The sequence below is a fragment of the Hydractinia symbiolongicarpus genome, chromosome 4 (assembly GCF_029227915.1).
Source record: "Hydractinia symbiolongicarpus strain clone_291-10 chromosome 4, HSymV2.1, whole genome shotgun sequence".
Taxonomy (NCBI): Eukaryota; Metazoa; Cnidaria; class Hydrozoa; order Anthoathecata; family Hydractiniidae; genus Hydractinia; species Hydractinia symbiolongicarpus.
Window position 1 is genome coordinate 8500171 of NC_079878.1, and position 26685 is coordinate 8526855.

General features: G+C 32.5%; 2 protein-coding genes across 2 annotated transcripts in view; one reads left to right on the plus strand and one right to left on the minus strand.

Annotated features, from left to right (window-relative positions):
- LOC130641091 (N-acetylneuraminate 9-O-acetyltransferase-like) overlaps positions 1-1916 on the plus strand; it is a 30605-nt gene extending 28689 nt beyond the window's left edge. Inside the window, exon 23 of the mRNA XM_057447748.1 lies at positions 556-1916. Within this exon, the coding sequence (XP_057303731.1) occupies positions 556-825 (270 nt within the window). The 3' untranslated portion in view covers positions 826-1916. The remainder of the gene's footprint in view (positions 1-555) is intronic.
- Positions 1917-13617: 11701 nt separating this feature from the next.
- LOC130641094 (protein Wnt-2-like) lies at positions 13618-16886 on the minus strand. Its single transcript, XM_057447752.1, has 4 exons — positions 16682-16886; positions 16341-16561; positions 14910-15187; positions 13618-14732 (listed from the first exon to the last, which is right to left on the minus strand). The coding sequence occupies exons 1-4, from the start codon at positions 16747-16749 to the stop codon at positions 14262-14264; spliced, it is 1038 nt and encodes a 345-aa protein (XP_057303735.1). The 5' UTR covers positions 16750-16886; the 3' UTR covers positions 13618-14261.
- Between the last annotated feature and the right edge of the window lie 9799 nt (positions 16887-26685).

Sequence of the window (26685 nt, forward strand, 5' to 3'; positions counted from 1 at the left end):
TAATTCGTTTGATTTTTATTTTCTTGTAAATACAAAATTTTAATTTTTTAGCGGAAAAGGAGATATTATCGCTGATTCATGCGGTAGTGAATGTTCCTAAGCGTTTTTTTCGAGGGCCAATTTCGGAATTGTCGAGTTTTTCGAAATTTTGCGAGAAAATTTCGTTAGTGTCAATTTTTTAGAATTTCAGCAATTTTCGTTATGTAAAAGATTGAAAAGGATCAAATCCCTGAAACGGATTACTAAACGAAAATCAAATAAGTTACTATCTTCTTCTTTTGTGTTTTTGAAATCGTTCTACAAATCATAAGTTTGAGGCAAATTTTCGGAGTATTTATTTTTGCGAATGACGTCACAATGAAAGTGTCGGGTATTAATTCTCGTGAAGTCAATATTGCAGTGGTTAGTATACGTATATTATTGCCGTCCATCATATACAACTTTCTTTTGCACCTGTTTGATTTAGATCCTTCTTGTGTCATATTTCTGGGTATGAATATGACCCTAGCCCTTCTTACCGAATTGTTCTGTAACTTTTCATTTATTTATTTTTAGTTATTTTTGGGACAATATCATATATGGCTTGCGAATGATACGCATGGAATTCATGTTCTGGTACCTGGCTATCCTACACTTAATGCTGTAGTGGCTTCGTTCACATTCGTATGTGTGATACACGAAGTCAAAAAGATATGCGCTATTTTGGCTGACACTTTGGTTACAAAAGACGTTAAAATTATGCTAAGACGTTTACTAATATTCACGATAATGCTTGTGGTGATATGGTGGCACAAATCTCATGAAAAGAAACCTGGTGCCTACTAGTTATAACATCATCAAGTCATTTACCCATATGCGGTGAACACGGAAAAATTGAATACTCCTGTAGGAGAAGAGTGGAAACAATTAACCAGTCAGACAAAACTTACCTCCTGAATAGTTCACTTGTAATTAATACCGACTGCTTCGAAATGTTTCTCTTATTTTTGCATGTATGTACTTTTAAAAAAGAAAATTCTAAGTAAAGGTTCTTCACTTCTGAATCAAATTTACACTCTTATAACAATATGATATATTTTTACACTTTTAGATATTGTTTGTATTATCTGTGCATTTCTATTTTCTTGCACTACAACACTGCGACCGTCCGAACAGTTTTTAAAGGGAGATTTTCACGAAGCGACTTGGAGGACAAATTCGCCAGCGAAATGTATCTGAGCATAACCAGTTATATTTTTTTTTCATTTTGCTTCGGATTAGCTCCGTCGAAAAGTAGAAACATTTCCTCCTTTTTCGGGGCGAAATATTACGCTGTCAACTTTTAGCAATTAAAACGTAATATTCACTGTTAATTTTTAGAAAAACTCAATACTGGAAAGAATTCAAAATAACTGTCTGGTTTTATACCCAAAAGAGTACTTGCTTTCAGTATTTTAAATCGTCACATTCCACGTGAAAATCGAAAAGATATTTCGCAGCTAATTTGTCGCTGAATTTGCCATTCACAATTCGCTCCGTGAAAATCTCCCTTTATGCTATTTCTTTCCTACATAAGAGCTTTTCCATATTTTGAGCTGTTGAGCATGGAATTTTGGTCGTTATAGAATGTATTGTTTTCCTGCCGTCCCTTTCTCTTTTCAAATTGTAGGCAACTTAAATTAAATTCGCTTTTATGTAAAAAGAATATCCAAGGTATACGCCTGTTTTTTTGTACACATCTACTTTTGTTTTTGATTTCGTACTTTAAATTATCCCTTTTATTGCCTGCTCGTTGCGCTAAGATATGCGACACTGCGATGTTAAAACATCGTCAATAAAATAAATTGGGGCACCTTAGAACGATTCAAAACCGGAATTTATTTTTTTTATTGTAATGATAGATGTCTATTTAAGAATATTTATGTACAGATTGGTTATATTTTGTTTGTTTGTTTGTTTTTGTGTTTGCTTCCTAAGATACAACTCGTAGGAGTACTGCATCAAAGGTAGAACTTTTTGCTTAATGTGAGTTTCGAAGAGGGCTCCGCAAGTTAACTGAGTAAGTGACACGAATTCTGTTTTTATCATTGTTGAGTTTTATCAAACAATTGTTTGGAGTGATGTTGGTAACGATTGTACTGAGAAGCATTTTTGCAAAATAAAAACTTGTATTATGGAAAATATTTTTCAATAGTCCTATTTTGTTACTATTTTAGGTTGTCTGGTGTGAATAAAGGTCTGTATCAATATTTTTAATTGGATTTCTATGGTTATTTCTCTTACATAGAAAATAAGTTCTGTTAACAGTTGGTACTGAGCATTTTAGGACTAATCACCAAGTGAAGATTCAGATCACGCGCCATCTTATCCTTCTGTAACTTTGAAAAGGGATGCATATAATTATACATATAATTGCGAAAAATATAACTGTCATAGAACGCCTGGCTGAAAATCTGCTTATCATGTAGCAATTTGGGTAATATTTGTACCTAAAATTTAAGGGAATCTGCTCCCTATGTACACTAAGAAATTCAACGGTGTTACGGTGACACCCCTAACATCATCATTGATTGAAATAACTCCCTATGGCTGTCGCCTATCAGCATAATATGATAAATTTCCGTCTCTTTAAGTTGACTGTCCGTAAGAGTCAAATTATCTCCGGCCAGAAGGTGCAAATTTTAGTGTGACTTCTTTTTGGCAGTGACCTTTTATTCAAAAACACTTGCGTAGGCAGGGGACCTTTAAATATGAGTATCATACAAGTGACATACACCAGGACGTTTAGAATACCAGTCGTTGAATGATTGTTGCACGTTCAATGATATTTGTTTGTTCAATATTTGTTGTGCGTTCAATGATTGTTGTGCGTTCGATGATTATTGTGCGTTCAATGATTATTGTGTGTTCAATGATATTTGTGTGTTCAATGTTTCTTGTGCGATCAATGATATTTGTGTGTTCAATGTTTGTTGTACGTTTAAATGATTGTTGTGCGTTCAATGATTGTTGTGCGTTCGATGATTATTGTGCGTTCAATGATTATTGTGTGTTCAATGATATTTGTGTGTTCAATGATATTTGTGCGTTCAATCATTATTGTGCGTTCAATGATTGTTGTACGTTCAATGATTGTTGTACGTTCAATGATTGTTGTGCGTTCAATGATTGTTGTGCGTTCAATGATTGTTGTGTGTTCAATGATTGTTGTGCGTTCAATGATTGTTGTGCATTCAATGTTTGTTGTGCGTTCATTGATATTTGTGTGTTCAATGTTTGTTGTGCGTTCAATGATTGTTGTGCGTTCGATGATCGTTGTGCGTTCAATGATTGTTGTACGTTCAATGATTGTTGTGTGTTCAATGTTTGTTGTGCGTTCATTGATATTTGTGTGTTCAATCTTTGTTGTGCGTTCAATGATTGTAGTGCTTTCAATGATCGTTGTGCATGCAATGATTGTTGTGCGTTCAATGATATTTGTGTGTTCAATGTTTGTTGTGCGTTCATTGATATTTGTGTGTTCAATGTTTGATGTGCGTTCAATGATTGTAGTGCGTTTAATGATTGTTGTGCGTTCAATAATATTTGTGTGTTCAATAACTCTTGTGCGTTCGATGACATTGTGCGTTTAATCATACTTGTGTGTCCCATAATTCTTGTGCGTTCAATGATTGTTGTGGGTGTATGGTGTTGGAGAGCGAAAATCTAGGCATAAGCATTGCTACTCGATGTCGTTAGATTTTTTTGTTGTTGGTTTTTGGCTTTTTGGGACATTAATAACATCTTAACCGATTCTAACTTAATTATAAACAGATAATGACGATGTATATTAAAGCAAGTCAAAACATTATTTGTAGCTTAGTCTGATAAGGTGAAAATTTTGCGTTCTCAAAGTGGTAATGTGCAAACAACAACATTCTAAAGTTCGTCCAGTAGCCAATATAATAATAAGAGGTCTCGCCAACATGTAGCATTACATAAAATAAAAATAAAAAGAAGACGGAAGAAAGTAGAAAGAGCTATTAAGCGCTACACTGGGTTTGCAAAGCACCGTACACATTTAATAAAACCCGTAAGTGGATTTGCGACATGGTGTACACACAACATGGTTTACCTGAAACTGAGCGTTGAATTTGGCCTAGACAGCGGGTTACACAGATACTTGTCGCTTAACACAGCATGTCGACAGCAGGTCCCGCGGCTAGTCTCTATAATAATAGCCATTGTCTGTGTGCCGGCCGCCACAAGCGAGTCCTATCCTAAGCTACGCATGAAATCTTTAGGTTAATTTTTTTTACCGACTTTGCTGCCACGGGGAATTCCCGTAGATTTTCCACGGCTTAGCGATTTCTTATGTTTGAAAGGAGTTTCGCAGATTCAGTACCCTGTTACTTGCAATTTGTGTATGACAGCGGCACTTTTAGTGAATATGCAGGGTCAGATGTTATCTTTGTAAAGGTCTACAACCAAGGCCTGCTATGTTTAGTATCAGTTGATATAATTTTCAACTTTTCTCCTTCGAAACACACGCTTGCTATAGCCGAGGGTTTAAAAAACGCGTCTTTATAATGTACCAAGCCTTATGGTATTGCCAAACAAAGGAAAGAAAAATGCCAGAAAAATTAAAGCTGACCTGAACGTCGTCATCTCGTTCCTTTACCCCTATTCAATCTTCCGTTTATTCGTGATAAATCCTTCGCATCAATGTTGCAGAGAAAAACATTTTCATAAACAGTGGATATGCATGCTTTTCGTTTTATGCAAGTTATAATGATGATGACGATATGAGGAAGATTGGGAAAAAAGCAATGACGCCAAAAAGTTTGCAACATGTTGGCAGTTGCGTGTTCGGCCAAAACATAAATTCTATACAATATAGATCAAGTTACTAATTTTAGAAAAAGTGCAATAATTGACAACGAAAATTTCACAAACATTTTATCTTGGTAAAATGATTGCAGTTGTTTTGCGCAGAAACATTTTAGCTGATGTTGAAGACCAGCATTGTGCAGTAATTTTGACAAGGTTGTAATAATTCTACGTGAAATCCCAAATCTGAAGCTTATAATACGAAAGAGAACTAGTATTCGACACTCAATGTTTTTGGTAGATTTGATTCTTTTTGTGTTCGTGCTACATGGTTGTAGTACTTCCATACGAAATCTCAAGCCTGAGGCTCATAACATAAAAAATATATTTTTCACTAACGTGGATCAAAAGGGTCTGGCTGGTCATTGAAATCCCATTTTAAGTTAGATTTGATGTTTTTGTGTTCTATTAGGGATTTACGACTTGTAGCTATGCTAAATTACGTAAGAGGCTTATGATATGAAAAGATTCCTTTTATCGGAGGTAGTGTTTTGGGTCTGACTTGATCTTATAACTAGAATTCATGTTAGATTTCTGCATTCACTACGCATGTTGTGTATTAAAACTATTGTAGTGATCTGTAAGTTTGAGGTCTGATGCTAAATGTTGCTTGAAAATAAAAAACATGATTACTCTATGATAATGATTAGACCACCTTGGCAACTAATAAACCTAACAAAAGAAGGGAAGTTGATCAAAAGAAACAAGAGACAAAAATAGTAAGAAGTGTAAACAAAAATGTTCAAGTAATTATTTAAATACAATCCTTAGGAAAATTTGTTTTAAACACTTTTCATTTATCTTGCCGGCAATGGAGTTTGACAGAGAAGATAAAAAGTGGAATGTCACGACAGCTATGTGGCCGTGAGAAACACTTATAATTCTTTTCTTGCGTTTTTAAACAAGATTGCTAATGATAAAAAAAAGTGCAATTAATTCTTAATTATTCCAACGGACCATGATATTGAGTTTTTTTATTTGTACACATGAAGGGACTGTGAAATTGACTAATTAATTTTAGGGCGGTAAAATTTGTTTCCACTACGTAACTGCGGTCTTTACAACAAGTTTTAAGTAGTTAAGAAATCAACTTCAAATATGATGGTGTTAATGTTTTCTATGAAATATAATTGCTTGCAACCACTCTCACCGTCTCTTAGATATTGCATAGGTTAAGCTTCCCTAAAACACAAGAAAAGACAAATAAATCATTCACCAAATTTTGGGCAATGTCTTTTTCTGTTAATAGAATTTTCTTCCAGGTTCTTTGCATTACGGTGGTCAGTATGTGACATTGCTAACGACAAATTTATTTGAAAAAATAATTCACACTATATTAAGTCGACATATTGACGACATATTCGCTGATTAAAAAATAAGTAGCGAATATCTCGACGTAATGTGATATTATATTTGCAATATAAGAAATTAGCCATGGAGATATCAACCGGACGGGATATTCGCGACTTAGCAAATACGTAGCGAATGAGTCGCGAATATATCGACTCAATGTGGTATTCGCGACTTGTTTGCTATTTATTTTTGATGTTGTGAATAAGTTACGAATATGTCAACTTGAAGTTGTCGTTAAAAATGTCACATATGTCGCGCACCATAATTTCATCAATGTAAAATATAAATATAAAAAAAAAGAAGCCTGTAACCTAAAATATGGAGAGGCTCGAAAGAGTATGCAACAACTATTACTATATAGGCCTATAAACGAGTCGATACATTGCTCCCATCATGGGAAGAGTTTTGCACGTTATAATAAATATTTTTCTTAAACACAGTATTACCACAAATCTAACCATTCATTAAGTTAAATTAGAATCAAAATTATTTGATGATGCAAAACAACTGCATGTTTTACACTCTTTGAAACTTCTTTTTCAATACAATCTGAAATGTTTGAAGATTTTTTGAAGGATTTAAAAACAGGTAATATAATATGTTTTATTCCGGTAGAGTGGTTGCAGCGAACAAAATTATCTGTGTTTCGCAGCTTTCATACAATGGAAATAACATACTACCGGTATTCGCTGTTGATTACTACTGTCATTGACACTGGTTTTTGGTAGGACGACTCGTATTGACAATTTGGTGTACTCTTCAGCAGTATGCCATAATTATTGAAGCGGAAATATATTCTTGTTTACGCCAGTCATTTGTGTGCAAATCACCATTTAAAAATTACATTTAAGGCATTTTCTCGATCACAAGGAAAATCATCTGTTTTCATATTGTTTCTTCTTCCTCCTTTCATTTCTTAAAGTGTATGTGCTTTTTCAACTGCCACAATATGTAGTGACTTAGCCGAAAGCTTTAACATGAAAACATTGTAGGTTTGAAACAGGTTGCTAAAATAAAGAATACCTGGTTGACTCGGAATACACCCTATGCAACATGACAGAAACCGTTTTCGCATCTTACTCAACAGAAAAAAATGAAAAGCACAGAAATGGCATAATTTATCTAGTAATAATATAATGAAAAAAATCCGACAGAGATGTTCAAATTAGTTCAGTTAGTTCTTGCGTAGAAACCAGTTTCTTTAAAGTTTAACAACGTGTCAAAGTGGCACATAAGATGCAGATATGTCGATTGGCATAGTCAGCTCTACAACAAATCAATTTACATGTTTCAGCCATCATAACAAAAAACGTCCTAAAAAAAAGGACTAAGAATGTTTTACATTTAAAATATTTGCAGGGTTATAAAATTTTAATTTCTTTTTTTTACATAAAAGGGTTAATTTTCACTAAAACTTTGCCGAACGACCTAAAATATTAAACAGTCTGGTAAAACTAAAAATATCTGTTTTGTTTACGTGAGTGATAAATTTTTTATAATTCAGTAATTTTACACATTTGCCAAACGGTGGCTAAAGTAAAAAACAATGGAACATATTAAGGATAATAAGGATATTGTGATGGTCACGGGTCAATACGCACAAAATGATGAATCAAGAAAGGTTAAAGATCAAAATAGCAAAAAATGTTGAACAACATGTGAAGAACATTTTCATTATTTTATACTACTGAACGTATTGAACAAATTGATATTTACTTTGTGATTGAAGATAAAGAAAGTAAAGATTCGTGAATAAGGATGAAGCAACCATATTGCAACTGCTCCTTCGATTTGTTGTTAAATGTTTCCGGTCTGTATATTTATTCAAATTTGGCGCCATCTCATCATAACAAACTTCATCGTTCGAAGCTTCTAGTGTTTTGTAGAAAGGGACTCACAACATGAAAAAAGTATTGCTTGTCATGATAGATATTTCTTAAGTTCAGAAGTTTAAACGAAGGTTATAAAAAGCTGTTATTATTATAGTACGTAAAATAGTCTTGGTTATCAAGTGAAATGTGTTATCTTGATGTTTACTGGTAAGTACATCTAAAACCTATATATTTTCATCTTGTACAGCCATAAAGATTGCGTAAAAATGTTGTTAGGAAGATATACTGATACTTAGTTATGAAATATAGTTATTTATTTGTTATTATAGTAGTTACATTAGTAGACTTTAGAATTTAGAAATCTACAAATTTTTCTGTCACTTAAAATTTTTTTTCTGGCTGTCACAAAAAAGTTTTTTGTTCGCCTCTCCTTTAAAAACATAAATAAAAAGTAGACATTACAGCATTTACATTTGTACGCGGAATCATTTTGTAATTTGCAAGAGGCGATAATATATGTTGCATTACCTAACTAAAATAGGTTCAGTGTGTATTTCCTGGTATTTAACCTCGCTTTTCACAAAAATTCTTTCACCGAAGACGGTGAAGTTGATCAACTGTGAAAGTTTATTCTAGCGAAATCTTTAGATCCAAATTCGTCCAAGATCTGTTAAATCACCAACAAAAGCATCTTATGTTTTGTTAAGCATGTTAAGGAAAAAAAAACGAGCTTACTCTTTTAAATAAATTCTTTTTATATGACGAACCCCGGATAACTCTCGATTTAAAGAACCAAATTTTTAGCCTCCAGAGGTCTAAAAAACTTGATATAACGAGCTCAAGGCGCTAAATGTAACAGAAATTCGGCAATAGCTTTGAAGCATAGAAACATTTGTAGAGCATGCAGTAAAACAAAAACAAACCAAGCTTTGAACTTTCAGATACCATAATGTCAATAACATTTTTATCAGAAATTTTCCTTATAGGGAAATGCTTACGCAAGCATTAAAATCACTGATATCTGCAAGAAATAATTTTCTAGGTGCATGGAGACGTTGCATTGTGTAATGTAAACAGAAATTCACAAATGTTTCTTTGATGCGAAATTTGTTTTGATTTCGGGATATCGAACTTTCGATATAGCGAACTTTTCTTCGGCTTCCTATACCGAACGTCTACTGTAATAAAATAGGGGCGGGTTTTTGGTAATTTACTATACGAAATATGTGAAAACCTGAGAAGTATGTTATATACATCCTCTTTAGTTAACAGAATCATCAGTCAAACTTTATAACTGAAGTAGTTTGATTTTATGCAGAAAGTGATGTTTGGACAATTGTGAGCTTCTCTATTGACCTCATAAAAAAGTGTTAACATAAGCAAATGTTTATTACTATAATCACTTTTTTTTCTTTTTTTGTCATACTACAATCCGTGGGAACCGTAATTCCATTTACGAACATTGGCTAAAAGCGTGCATTAAAAAAAGAAAACTAATACACGTTGCCCAAATTACATGTTTTTTAAAATTTTGGAATTTTGTTGTTTTGACCTTAACATTATTTTCAGCATCACTAAATTGGGTGTGTATAAATTTTCAACTTAATCCGACATGGGAAAGTGCTGCGTTGGTGGCATCATTGTTACGGTCAAAGCCTTCTTAATTTTCGGCTTGTACTAATAAGCCTCATATATTCGAGCAAAGGTTAATTAGAACAAAATTAAAAACACTGTTGTAGCAGGTTGTTTGTTTGATGCATAAATATGAAAATATCACGATTTATCAATTTTCATGTGAGGATTTCGAAAATTACATTCATTTTCTTTAAAAAAGTTGAGAAAGAGCTGCGCACATCAAAGAAAATAAATTCGGGAATGGTGTATTGGGGAAGAAATTTTTTTTTTCTGTTTCCATTGTCGCTACTGGTGTCACTTCTCATTCTCTAAATTTTATCATTAATCAAATTGCATTCTACTTTTCCCATCGGTATACTTTTAAATGGATTTGTTTTCTGTTCAAATCCGATTTTTGATGACGTTAAGTCGGCTCTACCGAATCTGCTTTGATCTATTCATTTCAGATTTGACGTAAAATGGATTAAAAATACACATAAATAAATGACGTCTTAAGGCGTTTTCAGTAACGGGAATAAAGTAATCATGTTAATAAAGTCCCACGATTACAAAAAAGTGTGATCATAAATATCTGAAGCTCTACTGTATTCCGAGTTTATAGTGCACTAGTGAGGTGCGTTTAAAATTGGACAAAAAACAGAATAAGGTACAACCTGAAATTGAATTTCAAGCGTGGAGATAGGTGTTCCTATTCACTTTCTACTCTCTCATACATTTGTTATTATTTTCACATTTATTTTCTTGTTCAACAAATCTTCAAAAATAAACTTTATTCTTTTAACCTTCCGGAAAATCATGGTATTTGATCAACTGCTTTCATGCCGCTGATTTGACTTTGTAATTATTTTAATTTGGCGCTACTTGTCCATAATGATTGTCTTGTAAATATTATCCCAGTTTTCCAAAGTTAAATATAGTTTTCTGACACTGGCGCCATGTTGATGGTGTGTTTACTCGTATTTTCGATACATTTGAGACATGTTGATGATGTGTTTTTTCGTATTTTCGATACATTTGAGACATATTGATGGTATGTTTACTCGTATTTTCGATACAATTGAGGCTTAGCCCTTAAAATCTTCGTGAATACGATTTACACGAAGTGAAGCCCTTGAACATATTTAAAAAGTTATTGCACATGTGTACAAAATTTTGCACATGTGCCAAAACCACGAAAAAAAATTATTGCGCTTTTGCAAACAACGGTCTAATTCAACTTAATATGCTTAGGGGTGTGGAACTTGTCAGTCCTTTGAATAACGCTTTTTTGGTAGGCTATGCATGGCTATGATACTTACTGAATTTTTTATCTATCTATCGGACAGATATTTTGAGGCCCTATACCTTCGCAGAATCTTAGATGTTGGCCATAACTCGAAAATACACCTTAAATTTCTATGAAATTACGTCCATAATATGATACTAACAGAAAAGTAAATTTGTCCATATATGGACATAGTACCTTTTCGTTTGTGCGCAAATGAAATAACAACCTCTCTAACTAAACTTGCCATACTCTTTTGACGTCAAAACACCAGAACCGTTGCATATTTAATAGAAACTGCGCAATAAAGACTACAGGGGGTTACGTTAATCTTGTTAAATGGGGTAATTACTCAACTTTTAAGCCCTATTCATCGCAATGAGGCCTTTTTTCTTTCGATGTTGTTATTAATTGACTCCATAAGATCCTCCTTTCACCTTTTACGCTGTTATATATTGCATCATTAGACTTAAACGAGTGTTTGATCATCGTGGGAAGAAAGTAACTAATTACAATTGCATTAAATTTTTATAACAACGGTTGTTTAATTATTTTATCATTTTTTGCTTCTCGAATTATTTTTTTATTAGCTAATTAGTTGGTTTATATCAACTAGTAAATACAAAAACTTTCAACTCGGAACCTTGTGATGAAATTTAATTTATTTCCGATGGACTTAACAAAGTAGTTTGCAACCACATAAATTTGAAAATTTGAAAATTTTGGTCAGTTGGTGCATAATCAACAAATATTACTGCCAAGAAGTTAAGAAATGATGAAAGCTGCACATTGTGAAATGCTGCCAATTCTCTAAATAAAACTCAATATTTAAACCAAAAAGACCCCCACCCCTACCCACACTTCCCCGTCCTTGGATACTGTTTTATATTAAATTTATATTGCAGCAGGGATTTGCACTAGAAAAAAATTAACATTTGGTTCACTTTAGCTAAGAAATGAAAATGAATAAATCAACACAAACTTAAGTTGTTAAAAATATTAATTATATTTCGAAACTAAAATACGTATGTGAAAACTTAAGTGTTAACCCGTAAAAAATGCTCATTAAAGAATCACGTATGTTTTGCTTTCGTATTAGGCAAATATTAATTTTAAGAAATAACAATAAAAAAATTATCAACCTTACTAATCCTATCTTTTTCCTTTCTTATCTTCAGAAACAAAGGATAAAATCATACGTGCTAAGCGAAGGAAACTTCCAGGAAAAGAAAATCATAAGAATTTTTTCTTACTAAACCAAAACAAACACGTAGAGAACTTTTGCTTTAATTTGTTTTCGATAAGAAAACAACATGTCATTGATAAAAAAACCACCTGCTGTTGTGAATATTAATTTGTTTGTTTGTTATCTTAATATCTCAATAAATGATCTGTCATCGTGAACAATAGGTTATGTTGATGAATTTGATGTTTGTTTAATGTTTAATACCTATCATAGCATGTGATCCAGTAATGGGAGGGATCAGTATGAAAGCTGGCGGGTGATTGACCCGACCTCTTTATCATGTTTTAAACGATACTAATTGTCTTAGATGATTTCGCCAAGTGCACCTTATAATATTCACCATGGCTACTCACATCATAAAGACAGTTTGTTTATCATATGTCACGCTCAAAGAGGAACAGGTACCTTGCATCATACCGAACGATAGTATGTACACAATATCTACATGTTTGTAATGAAACTAATATTGTAATGACAATGAATGTTGTCTGTTATGCAGTTGGAGCTCTTCCAAGGCTATTTCTGATACAGTGTCCTACCTGATATTTACATGGAGAGATATGCGTCGATGTCATGGTTAAAGTGTTAAAAATCATCGGCTTTTAAACATTTTTTGCGGGCTTGTATCTACGCCACACAAAAAAACAACTAAAAATCAGGAATTGTCACATTATAATTAATTTTGAAAATAATTTTTAACGCGTAAACTTCGCTATGTTGAGGTAAAATGTACTTGTTTCCAAAGATCATTGCCTTTATGCTACCACTTTTGAAAGAATCATTCTAAATATTATAGATTTTTTAGATTCAATACTGCGTGAAAATGTCCTAAGTGACGTTTGAATGCTGGTCAGTTAGTTTTTAATTATATCTGACCAATACATCGATATATATTAGCAAATTAATAACAGAAAAAGTTATATCTTCCGTTAACTCAACTTTGCTCGCAAACCAAATTTTCGAAGCCATCAATATAAATGACGTTCATTTGAATTTACAATGTTATAAAAAATGCTATTCCGTCTTTAAAAAAATAATATTGTAGAGCCAAAAAAAGAATTGATAATTTCTTTAAGGTAACATTGTTTTGTATGCCGTTTCAAATTTCGCATACTGCTAGACAAAATTGTGTTTAACAGTGTTAAAGCATAGCATTTTGATCCTCATTATTACATGGATATCTTCTTCTTTACGTAACTTATTTACCTTGTTAAAAATATTTGGAATACTGAATTGGCAGAAAAGACCGTTTGGTACTTCTTTATAAAAAAAGCGCACAATATTAGGCGAAGGCGCGTGTGTTGTTTGCAACATGAAACTGCAAATCTGAAAAGATATTCTGTTTGCACCATAACATGGTAAAACATGCATAAAAGAGAAAGTGAAGGACATTTTAGTAAAATTCTAAAATTCTATTATTACCATAACACAACATAACCTTGTACAATATAATATATTCTTTATTTACATTAAACATTTTTCTATAACTTACCGTATAAATAATTTCTTTTTTTCCTCCAAAACACATATAAAATATACACCATTTTTCTTTGCGACATAAATCTCATGTGCAGACCTAACATTTAACAAGATTCTAATTTTCTTACTATAGCAATATTACCCCCTTAAAGGACGGCTTTTATAAAAATTAGGCAAAACAGCTCCACTGTCATGAAAAGCGTCTTTTCCTCAACCACTCATCACGACTCAAGTTTCCAAAAGCTGATTTATTTGTTGACTTTTTAAAAAAGGGTCTAGGCTTTTAAGGGTTACGTTCTTCGTAACTGAAAAGAACATCTAAGACAGTATGTTTAATGTTATGTTTATGTTACGTTTTCTAAAATCAGGAACTGTCTATCTATAACATTAGTCTCGACTTTATGTTTTAATTGCTGTAACGGTCAACGTAACAATCTTTGAACGTTTCTTAAAAGTCTATTCGATATTACAATTCATACTTCCATCTTTGAAACGACGTCCTCGCACCTTAAACCATTAGGCGTTAGGATAGAGACATTTTATCGTGTTTCAGCGTATCGCATTATCTGTTAACCACTTCACTGCGAAAATATTCTTTTTGAGTTTAATTACAGATATGTGTTGTAACGGCCTTTTTACATGTTTCACAAGTGATGTCGCAACAGTATTCAAACTTGCAGTTGCATGGCACTGTTTTTACTTCAACTACAGTTTTAAACCCTCGATTACAGCATAAAACCTTGCAACCAGTAGGCCCTGGGTCGTCTTTGTTACAAGCTCTACCTTTAGTGCCTAGTATACCATAAGCTGAGTTCTTATTACAGAACCCAGGGCTTTTTTCTAAAAACACTAAATCTTGTGCAGTTGGTTCTTTGAATGTTTTCTTGGACGGGATCAATTTTTTGCCATAATTATCTGTGCCGACTTGGATGGCTGATTTATACTTAGCTAACAGAAAATCGCTAATATCCCGAACTTTTGGAAGATTCTGCACACACTTTTTAACTGCGCATGCTCCTGAAACACCATGGCAACGACAGTTGATATTCTCTTTTGACTCGTGTGCTGCAAAAGCCTGAAAATTGAAACAAATCATTTGTAATTGCATGTTTTTGTAGCTTCGACCTGAGTCATATGATCATATCATGTTGGTAGTTGATTAAATCTGTCGTTAAAAACTTATCAACGTTGCCTTATCAACCGAAACTTGTAAATTGCGTAGGGTTAAAAAAACAAGGAGATTTTTTCTTACCAAGCGTCCTGCTCTTTTGTTGTGCTCATCGACAAGCCATCTTGTGTCTGTCTCTTTTACGTTTTTTAAAAGCCTTTCTGCTTCTTGTATACCATATCGAATACTTTTCTTTGCACATTCTGTTTTCTCCACTACCGTGCCTTCATTTTTGTTAACTTTCTCGACAGCCTTCTTTTGACATTTGCAGTTTTTTATTAACCCACTAGAGCACGCGTGGGCAAGCGAATATGCCACACCAGCTGAATGGATGGCAAATAGATAAGCTGTTTGCGGAAATGCTAAAATGAAATGGATAATATATTGTCAGTATATTGTTTACAAGCTGTTGAAACCACGTGTTGATATAAAGCGCCGCAATTAACAGAAGTATATTTTAATTTTTCAACTTTAAAGTTGATATAGATATAATAAATAAATATATAAATATAATATAAGCAAATTGATGTAGCACAGGGTTACTTTATGTTGAAAAAAGAACGTAGGCTGTTTTCAAAAGTTTTAAGTGCAGTCACCAATCCAGTGAACAAACGTTTCAAGTTGTATTAAAAAGATTAATAAAATATTACGTCTTATAAAGAATACTCGTGCGTTATAGATTATTTGTTTTTTTATTCGAAAGACATATCATTAGGTTATTATGCCAGCCATCAATCAAAAAGATAGTATCAAGATTTTAAGTAAATAAAATTTAATGTTTTTCACCGCCTTTTTAGATCAAGTTTGCATACAATACACATCTAGTGGCATCATAAGACGTCCAGTCATTACAAACATTCTTTTTTCACAATTCTTTCAATTAATGTTATTTGTTTATAAAAAATGATATACCATCAGGTAATTGCGTCCATATTATTTCAACCACTCATGCGTCAGTTTTTTAAAAAAAACATTTGTCGCTACGTCTTTATACATCTTCCATCTTAATTGAGCATAATTTTTCTTACTGTTATTTTACCCTTTGACTTACAAGTCCTGTCAAGGGTTTGGAAATAGTAAAGAAGAAACCAGACTCGTGTTTACATTGTGGAAGCGCTAAGCAAATTAAAGACTCATTTATAGGAATTAAGGAAAGGAAACGTTTATATCAACCGACAAACCGAAATGTACCCAACCTTGACCGTATTAATAGATACCAAAAATAGCATTGCGGATATTTTAAAAATCATTTCTAATGAGCTGTGATTACGTTTTCATCAAGTAGGTCGCTTCGGTGTTGATAAAAAATGTCCAGAATATCCTGAGCTAAAATCTTGATGTCTCTGTTTTTTTTATTAATTAAAATTCCGATAATTCTCCAGGGCACAAATAAGTTCTAATCGACGCTTTAAAGCCCTCCTTCATGTCAGTTCTGATTATCGTTTCTCCTCCTTTTATCAAAACAAATTTTTTTTGCAATCAACAAAACTTGATAAAAAAACTATAGAAACCTACCATGACTAACAATTTTGGGCAATGATTCTGGTGATGACGAGCAGTTCCAAGGACGCATTTGGAACTGATGTTGGCATTCCGAAGTAGCAAGCCTGGTGCCATTGTAGAGTATCGACATTAACACGACATCTCCAGCACAGTGTCGTAAATATGTATTCTTCCGCAAAAATGACGGTATATTACTGCACAATGCAATGCGATTGAAATTTGTTTTGATCAAACTAAATAGCACAAACAAAAATAATAATAAAAAAATAATAAAGCATATGTTTCACATATCAGATCCTAATAAGATTTTCATGACCCAATGAAGACATATCCTGTTATAAAGGTCGCCTTACCTTTTACCATCACACTGTGACAATGTAAGCATTAAAAATGCTAAAGTAAAGATTGATAATCGAGGCATTCTTCTTGCGATAAATTTTCTTCTTCCTAACTTGGTTTGTTTATCATAAAGCTGCCGCCTTGCATGTAGTGTTGTAAAATTGGTATTACTTTGATTTCCAAGTGAACCTCGTTTAAATACACAGCAAATAACAAAAGAATTGTAATGGACAATAGATTACTAAGCGCCGCGCATTTATGTAAAACCTGCAATACAAAAATAGTCGTAATTATTTTCAATGTCCTCCTATTTGCCTCTACTTAATTAGATGAAACTTTAAAGACTTATTTTCTAAGGCAAAACAATTTAAAGAAGTTAATTAATGATTGTATTCAATGTTAGCTCATCGGATCTATTGTGTCACAAGCACATACGAAGGCAGCATGACATTGTCGTCATCTCGCTTTGTCATTAAAACATCAATAGCTTAGTAACGAGCCGTTTAGATGTAAATCGCTTTTTCTGATTAATATATTGCATAAATTTTTTTTCTTTCTCACCAATTCTTATTCCTTCACTATAATTAAGACAGTTTGTCCTATTTCTTTCCTGCCTTCTTCATGCGATATAATTTCGTCATGTTCAATCCTGTTAAGAGGAAAAAATTCTTTCGTTTGTAGGCGCGGCTTTGTTTGCGTATGATTTTATAAAAAGATAAAAATCTTTATCTCTTAAATGAAATATTGACGACCTTAATGCGACGACTATTCTCGTTACCGACTTATGACGACAAGCGTCGTTTGATTCCGATAAGACACGAGAGTTTCCTGTTTATGCTGCTAATTTTAGATTGTGATAATTATTGCAGTTAATTTCTATTTTCGCCGCACACACTATCTATAGGTGGGATAATTTTAAAACATTTAAAAGTTTACCACCCCTCAGAAAAAAAATCTTGTAGAATTTGTTTTTATTAATTATATTTTTTTCCCACATAAGCTTACAAAACATACATTTTTTTGTTTAGTACCCCCACGGCGTTTAAATTAGCTAATTAAGGTTGTTCTTCCGGCTTTCTAAACATTTTTTTGTTCTGTAGACGCTTGGTTTCAATCATGCCGAATGCCGGGTTTTGTTTGAAGATGGATTTTAATAAGCTTTCTTTTCTTTTCTATAAAGTTAATCCCTTTTTTCCCTAGTGTTTTAGGAAGACAAGACGAAACAACATGGCATGTCAATGCAACATTCCTTTCGTTTGACGAGTCATCGGAACAACATTAACAAGGCACGACAATCAAGCTACAAGGTCGATCATCACTAAGACGAAAATTGATGTGTTTTTGTTTTTATTGAGATACTTAATACTTTGCCTTGATCATTGCCGAAATTATTACAAGCTAGTTTCCAATAAATAACAGAATAATGTAGGCAATCAAGTCAATTAAAGGATAAGTCATGCCGAAATCTATCCAAACAAGTAATCACAACGATATGAAAAATCTTTTACAAAGTGTAGTCCGAAATGTTATAATTTATGTCATAAATTATTACTCTCTATTTGTCATTAAAATGAGAACACACTTGTGTAACCTAATTTCCATTTAACGAATTTTCCCCGGCGGTTGAATTTTTAGTAGGTTTTGTGGTCTGAGCATGCTTTTCAAACTTAGATCGCGCGCTAGGTTGCAAGGTCGATCAGAAACTGTCCCTCTGCTATATAGTTTTGATCTTCCTTAACCAGCACGATAAAGTGAGTTATTTTCACCATTTTCTTTTATTTAAAGACTTAATGTAATGATTCGCGTAAATGTGATAATACAGTTGAGTTATTGGAAAATAGATTACTTTTTACAAAACGCCAATTTTTGAAGGCGTGGTTACAAAGCTAGACACACATGTTGAAGGTGCAATTAAAAAAACGCGTTAACTTGATAAACTATCAACACAAATTGGAATAAACAGATGTTGACATTATATAAGAGGGGCAGGAGTATCATCATTGGTGTTTCATCTTGCACCAAGTATCTGGACAGTACGACTATCCACAACTAAACGTTACAAATATCAGAGCCTTTCATAATTTATTGTAAACTACTTCTGGTTAAAAGAAGAATGTCGTATTTATTGTAAAAATTTGATTCCTATTTGTTATATAATTTATTAAATTTTTACATCAGAGAATTAGCAGGTGAAAACCGCAAGGTTAGGCATATAGTGCAACACAGTATGGTTCTTTCATTGTAAAATGCCAAAATCCGTTGAAATTGTGAAATTAAAATGTTTTTCTTCATAAAAATTGGTATGTCTTTGAATTTGTTATGATGCAAATTCTTTTTTTAGGTTGATCGAAAAAGTAGTAATAAGGTATCAAAATAAATCCAAAATTTGTACAATGTATACAAAAAAGGTTAAGCAGTTGTCCAGAACAGTGGCGGTAGAAAGCTGTATAATCCAATTTTATAATTTATTAAAAAACATTATCACTACATAAACTTAAAACACATTAAACACTTTTACATAAATGTATTTTGTTGCCGCCCAATAATCACAAAAATAACAACAATTATCTGAACCAATTATAAAAAAAGATAAGTTGCACAATTTGCATAATTTTGCTAATATCGAAATGAATACGAAAAGTAAATACTATATATTTTATCAAAATTAATAAAGGATGATATAACACATTATTTTGCATCCATTCAATTTATGTCTATTGTCCATATTAATGATAGTTAATCAAAGGAATGTGTTTTTTTTTTATCTGCTAGACCTTGTTTACAAATTGTGAAGTATGACACAGCCTGTTGTTTACATGCTTCTTGTCTCGCATTTTTTTATTAGTAAGCTTTCATGGCGATGCTGGCGGTGCTCGAATATATTATTGGTTCATTTTTATATAATCTGTTTGGGTGGCAAATTAAAGCATTTTCGGCTCTTTCTCTCTCTCTCTCTTGATAAGTAAATTTTGAAGAGCATTCTATACAAACAAGTCGGCAATTTGCTGATAAATCCATGGTTTCGCCCGTCCTTTATTTACCGCATTTTGTGTTTCTCGCTTCTGCGGTTACCATTTTGCGTAACAGACAGACAATACAGATATTTCTGGAATTGGAAATAAACAATACACAACATCGATTGTTTTTTTTATTCTCCTTAGTATTCTCGGCAAATTAGGGATAAATTATACTCTGCTTGGTTCATTATTTCATAATTGTTTACACTAAAAATCCCTTTTAAAGACCCAATATTTAATCTGATAAATCTCCCTTTTAGAGAGTATTGCTAGCTTAGTCCGCGAAGCGTTACTCGATGTAAGGTCACCCAAGACAGTTGCTTAGTTGGAAAATCACCTCTGTGTATCATCTTGGCAATTGGTACATCTGTCCAAATTAAAGAGGCTAACCACATTAGAACTAATTAATATAATCAGCAAACCATTTAGTTTGCACAAAATTTGATTATGCAGAAATTTTCTGAAATATTGATCGCTAGATAAATTTGCAATAATATGCGATCAGTATATCCAAAATGTATTGCATATTGCACGCAAAAAACATGTGTCATGTGTCAAAAACGTATGGAATTCTTACTTTTCACTGGTCACTATTAATTATTGTGTAGATATTCTTATATGATACTAATCTTCAAGTATATGCGAGCACGATATTATCAAGATTGTATACAGCTGTGGATTCCTAATGAACAGCAAAATCAGTTTATACATATATGCGCGTCATACATACACGTTTCCTTATTTTCTTTCGCACAGCAGGGGCCGTCCCATATATACTGGACATCTTCAGTTGACTATTTGTGATCCTATTTACGTTGAAGAAATGCATCATGGTAAGCATAAAAATTATTATGGACAGGCGTCACATTTTAAACGCATTTTCTCACGCAGTTTGCTCTCATTTAAAATATTAATTTGTATATTCTATTTTTAAATCCAATGTCTTTTTTCCTGTTGTTTAAAAATAAACAATTTGTATGGGATAGGGTAGTTAATATGTTATCAAACTGTTTGAGCACGTTTTTAATTGACAGACAGACCAACCCCCAGTAACTGACTCACGTAAATATAATCGCAGTCACGTGTTGATTTTTTTAAATACAGTCTATTTATAACTGTCTACATTAATGCTAAAAATAACTTATTAAAATGATTACCCTTTGATTACGTCATTACTGTTTTTTCATGTTAATTTTAACAAAAGAATTTACTGCATCTAATAATTTTTAATCGGTCTCGTAAAATTAGGAGTGTTATAGAGAGAAAAAATGAGGTTAAATTGAAGATAAGTAAAAAAATTAAATGGATCTTCATATTTTCCATAAGACGTTTTAAATCACATTTTCAAAATTTTTTGTTTTTAAATATTTTATTTCACTTTAATTTTGTCACAAACTTAAAAAGTGTTTCAAACTCCTTCGTTTATTTCAATCACTGAGACAGTACTGTAAGCGATTCATTGACGAATATCCCACTGAATTTGCATCATCGACAGGTTATCTTACTGATCGAGTGAACACAATCTTTAGACAGTATTAAAGAGTTTGTGCCAAATATTTTATAAATGTTGCCACAGTGTTTGTTTCCGTTCCACTTATGCAGGCTTCTTTATGTTTTTATGAACGCAGCATGTGCATATTAAGCGTGCAACGTTTAACTTTAAATGTATGTAATCCTTTCAGTATTTTGTCAACAAGCAATTATAAAAAATACAACTGAAAAGTCACATATTAGGGAAACCAAGGAGCACTCATGAAGTCAGGAGCACGTGTTTGATTTTCCATGTTTTTTGGACACGATAAAATCAACGGCTTAGTGAGATTTAAAGAGGGCTAAAAGTATCTCTCGATGACGAAACGTATTTCATGAATGGCAGCATTGATATGCTTACCCTTCTTTCTCATATGGAAAATCAACAAACCCTGGTGACCTTCAAGATGACCATTAGACAAGAAATAATTTGTATGGATTGAGAGATATAATGCTAGGCCTGGATGGAACAGATTTTACTATCATTTAGTGTTATGATCCAATTTGTTTTTTTAATACTAACTACACTAATGTCAGTTGTATTAAACCCTTGCTAACTTTATAGTAATCTGATCTTTTTTCGTTGGCGTGTTTCAACTAGCCAGAATTCGTTGAAACAAAGATTTTAAGTTCGTAATAGCATTTTTACAAAAAATGCTAGACTTTCTGACAGGTAAGATGAAACTATCTTGAAATTATTGCTTTTATTCCCCTTCTGTTACCCTCGTCAGTATGTTTCGGATAATGACTTTTCTAAATGAGTGATAGGCTAAGCAGTTTATTGGGTTTTTCCCTTGGATAAAGTTGTGAAAAATTTTATTTCCACTAAAGTATGATTTGTTTACATTCAGTCGGTGCTGGTTGGATAAATTTTTTAAAAAATCAGCTATTTTCTTTTCATCAACACTATCTGTTTGATTTAAAACAATGCTGATAATGTAACTGTATGTTTTTCATTATAATTTTGTCAAAATACTTGTGTTATTTTGGCTAGTAATTGTACAAATTTCGCATGTACAGCATTTGTCTTTTTCTAGAATCTACAAGGGTGGCAAAAAATATGTTTCTGATATCTGCTTATTTGAGGTTTACGCAAAAAATATGAGATGAAGCCATCTGTGGTACAACATATAGACGTACATTAGAAACGAAAATTTCCAGACGAAAAATTTCGGATTATTTTTGGTCCGAAAATTTTTTCGTCCGAAATTTATGTCTGCCGAAAATCTTAGTTCTTAATGTAACGCATAGAAGTGAACTAATGATTGGTTAATCGCAGCGGGTTACTGTGTTGATAAAACTTTGAATTCGTCAGTTTGGTTTTGTATTCTTTGCTAAACAAAACGCACAGACTAATAGAGGGATTCGTTTTATGATATTGAGTTCACCAAGGAGGCCTAACGCAGCTGTATTTTGTGCACTAAAATTACTTGATACAGCCTACAGCATGCATCAAAGACGTTCTAAAAATCTTGCGATTCTGCTTTATCGAAATATTCAAGGATTCAATCACAGCTGTCACTGGAACTAGCTGCAAATGAATCCATTATGTATCCTCTACATTAAAACGTGAGTATTTAACAGGTTAGATTATATTAAGAAAGAACCTGTGATTTTAACAAAACAAGCTGGTAAATTATTGTTAGATTGTCGTATGAATTTACCGACGAATTATAGACCGTTAAGTATGGCTAAATACAGTATTCTATCATTTAAAATTCGTGTAACAAAATAATGGAGATAAAAAGTAAAAATTTGTGCAAAAAATAATGGAGATGAACATTAAAAATTGTGTAATAGAACAATGGGAGATCAAAATTTAATATCGAGTAACAAAATAATGGAGATATCAATAAAAAGTAGTGCAACACAGTAATGGAGCTAACAATTAAAAATCGTGATAAAAATTCAATATCGAGTAAGAAAATAATGGAGATATAAATTAATAGTCGCGCAACAAAATAATGGTAATATCAATTAAAAGTGAGGTAGCAAAAAAATGGAGATAATCAATTAAAGTCGTGTGACAAAATAATGGAGATATAAGTAAAATGTAAAGAAGTATAAATAAAGATCAAGAAGAATTGATCTCATTCAATTTACGACATTGCAGTTCACTGCTAGCTTCCCCCCAACCAAAAGGTGAAGCAGCAGAATTTAGAATTTTTTTAAGAGCTTACCTCCTTTTTTATAATTGGTAAAATTAAAACGATAATTTTTTTTGCTGCATGATTTCCGTATTGTATAAAAATTAATTTGCATGAACAAAAATAGCCACATGCTATAATCAGTTTAAATTATAACGGAATGAAATTATTACATTGGCTTACAACTGTTTAATAAATATATTTCAGGCGTCAAACTTTGATTAGTGTACGTGGGAATAATCTATTTGCGACTTCCCTGTGTTATTGCTTAGATTGTGTACCTATCTGTCACGTTTCTCTGTTAAAAAAAAAATTTGATAATTGTTAAAATAAATTAAGATATATCCTTGCAGTAAAATAAAGTAAAATAAACTTTTTGAATATAAAATACAATACAAAAAATCGGTTTTAGAATGAGACTTAATGCCTAAGAGAATGATGAACTTGATCTTTGTAAATATAAATCGAATTTTCTGATTAAAATGACGCGGAGGGCGCTCATTTTCGTAAAAGAAGGTTTGCTTAGTGCAGGATTGTAATTTGTTTTCTTTCTTTTTTCTTTTTCTTAGTTCAATCACTTCTTACAACAATTTGTATTTTTTTTGGTTTTCGGTTTTTGGTTTGGTATTTATCTTGCCTTTTCAATTCCAGCTACCGGTTAAATCTTCACCCAAAACACATAAAAATCGAATCTAAATAACGAGAATTCTAAAAAAAGCGGTCACTTCTAATTAATGGACAAAGAGTGATTGAACCAACCAAACCAGCATCAAATTTTTACAGAATAGTGTCTAATTAAAGGACAAAGACTAAATTAACCAGCAAATAAAATCCCTATAGAATCCTCTTTAAGTAACAGACAAAGAGTGTATCAACCAGCAAAACCACCATCAATTCACTATAGAGTATTCTCTAATTAACCGACTAAAATTAGCGGACAATATAATTAGTTGACAATTTTTCATTGCATGAAATGGACTCTCTACCGGAAATAATTTCATAAATACTTTATGTGACTTGTTGCATCAACCTTTCACTTAACTAATTTTCCCATCCACTACGTTTTAATAAACAGCATATTTTACAGGTATTTCCGGTTAATTATTTCCAGACAATTGAAAATTTTGCAATTTAAAATAGCGAACAAACTTTTATTAACTTTTTTTCTCAAATAAAACAAACAGTTAATGTCGATTTGAACATTTTCCATCCTAAAACATCCTAAATTGGCCATGAGTTACTCAGTTCGTCGGTTAAAGCTTTCAGGAATCCAATTACCGGAATGAAACGAAAAAATAAGACTCTCTAATTAGCAGAAAGTGATTGCATCAAAATCGTCCGTTACGTAGACAGTCAACTGTAATTTCACAGAATTTGCTAATTTTTCCTAAATAAATTTCCCATGGAAAACAAAAACAGAGTCTATGAATTTATAAGTTATTGTACAAGTTTTTTCTTGCCTTTGTAGAGTGCCTACTATATTTCGAAGGTTGTTGTGGTCCAGCCTAAAACTAAGTCTCCCTTAACCATATTATAGTGGGAAGTGGTGTGGTATTTGGGTCTCGTTTTTAGTGGATGGGTGAGTGATAAGCACAAATACTGTGACTATGAAATTTGGCAGAGTAACTGACCAAAATAGAAGAACTGATAATGTTAATGCTGACGTAATATTTTTTTTTTTTTAATTTTCTTTTATCTTTTTAATTTATATTTTTCTAATTTGCCTTCAGCATGTAAAGAAAAAGTATATTCAAGTTAGAGAAGAAGTTTTTTTTTTAAAAAAAAAAAATTATGTTAAAAGTGCTTATTTGAAAAAAACATTGATTTTTTTAAAAAAATTTAAAACTTTCCCAACCAGAACCGACTTAGGGAAAAAGTAAAAGTCAAAAAATTTCTTGCCGTACCTCATCTAGAACAAAAGTTATTAAAACGGTAAATCAATGGGTGCAAACTAACACCCAAAGATTCTGTGCTGAAGGGAATAGGTTGATCGTTTAGAATTTTGTTTACTTAATGCCTTCCTTGTGTGAACCTTGCTACGTTGATCAAACACATTTGTGTACATTAGTGTGTTTTTGTTGACGTTAGCAAATTTTTTAAACCCTAACCCCCTTTTCTTTGAACGAAATCACATGCAACAGATGCAAAGGTTACACAAATTTCAAACATTTTCTAATAAAAAATTGTATTGACAGTGTTGTTGTTAACGTCATCAAAATTCAAATGACGGATATTTTTTTAATTTTTTAGCCTACGGATTTAGTGACTCCTTTCAGCCGGAAGGATTGAAACACGTCTTTCTGGTCGGAGAGTGGACGCTCTTTATCTAAGTCACCCCCTACCTAATACGCTTATGCAAGTGCTTTAGAAACCTTTGTAACTACTGGTCCACATTTGCTAATGAAGCGTGACGTGTTCATAGCGTGCTATTCTTTTTATCTATATTATAATACCCGTATACGTCTGTTCGTCTGTCTGTCTCTGAGCTTAGGTGCGCAAATAGCGCGGTGCACGCAATCTGGTATAAAAAGGACGGGCGGACCCGTATTTTTCCACGGTTTGACGACTAGTTTTTGTACAATTTAACATCAAAATAAAGTTTGACAACGTAATCAATTTCTGCTAGGTCATGATTTTTAAGCCCTAGGTCAAATTTGTACTATTCTAATTTTTAAAATAATGTATGTCATATTTGAAAGTTTCAATCCAATGATGCATAATGGACTAGCTGTAAGCTCGTAAAAAAATTGGCGGGAAATCGCTTGTCGTACATTTCTCGCACCGCTATTTCATGTATCCTTCATACAATTAAACTACTTTGCAAGGGGTCCGGAATACAACTGCGCGTAAACTATTTTGAACAGACAAAATAATATTATAGAGACTGGTTGTTAGTTGATCTTTTGATTGATTTTTGATTGTCGTACATATCACGAGTAATTGATCTTCGTGCGTTTTTATTCGTGTGTTAGTATAAAAATAAAATTGCTCTGCGGTAGTTCTGAATAATGCTGCGGGGCAACCATTTTGAACAGACGAACTAAGAATACTATTAACACACAGCTGAAATTATATATTTAATTGTTTTTTAAAAATTTGTTAGATTTTGATCCCACTACCACCTCTCAACAATTTAGTCTCTGGAACAAAAATTGATCCTAACACATTAAAAGAGAATACAAATAGCTTGTTAACCGTTTAGACAGCCTATAACAAAAAAATATGCGAGTGGCAGAGTTGTTTGTCTTTCCAGTATAGACTGGTAATAAGGTGTAAATAAGGTAAAATAATAATATTAATAATAATAACCGATCATCGCTCAAA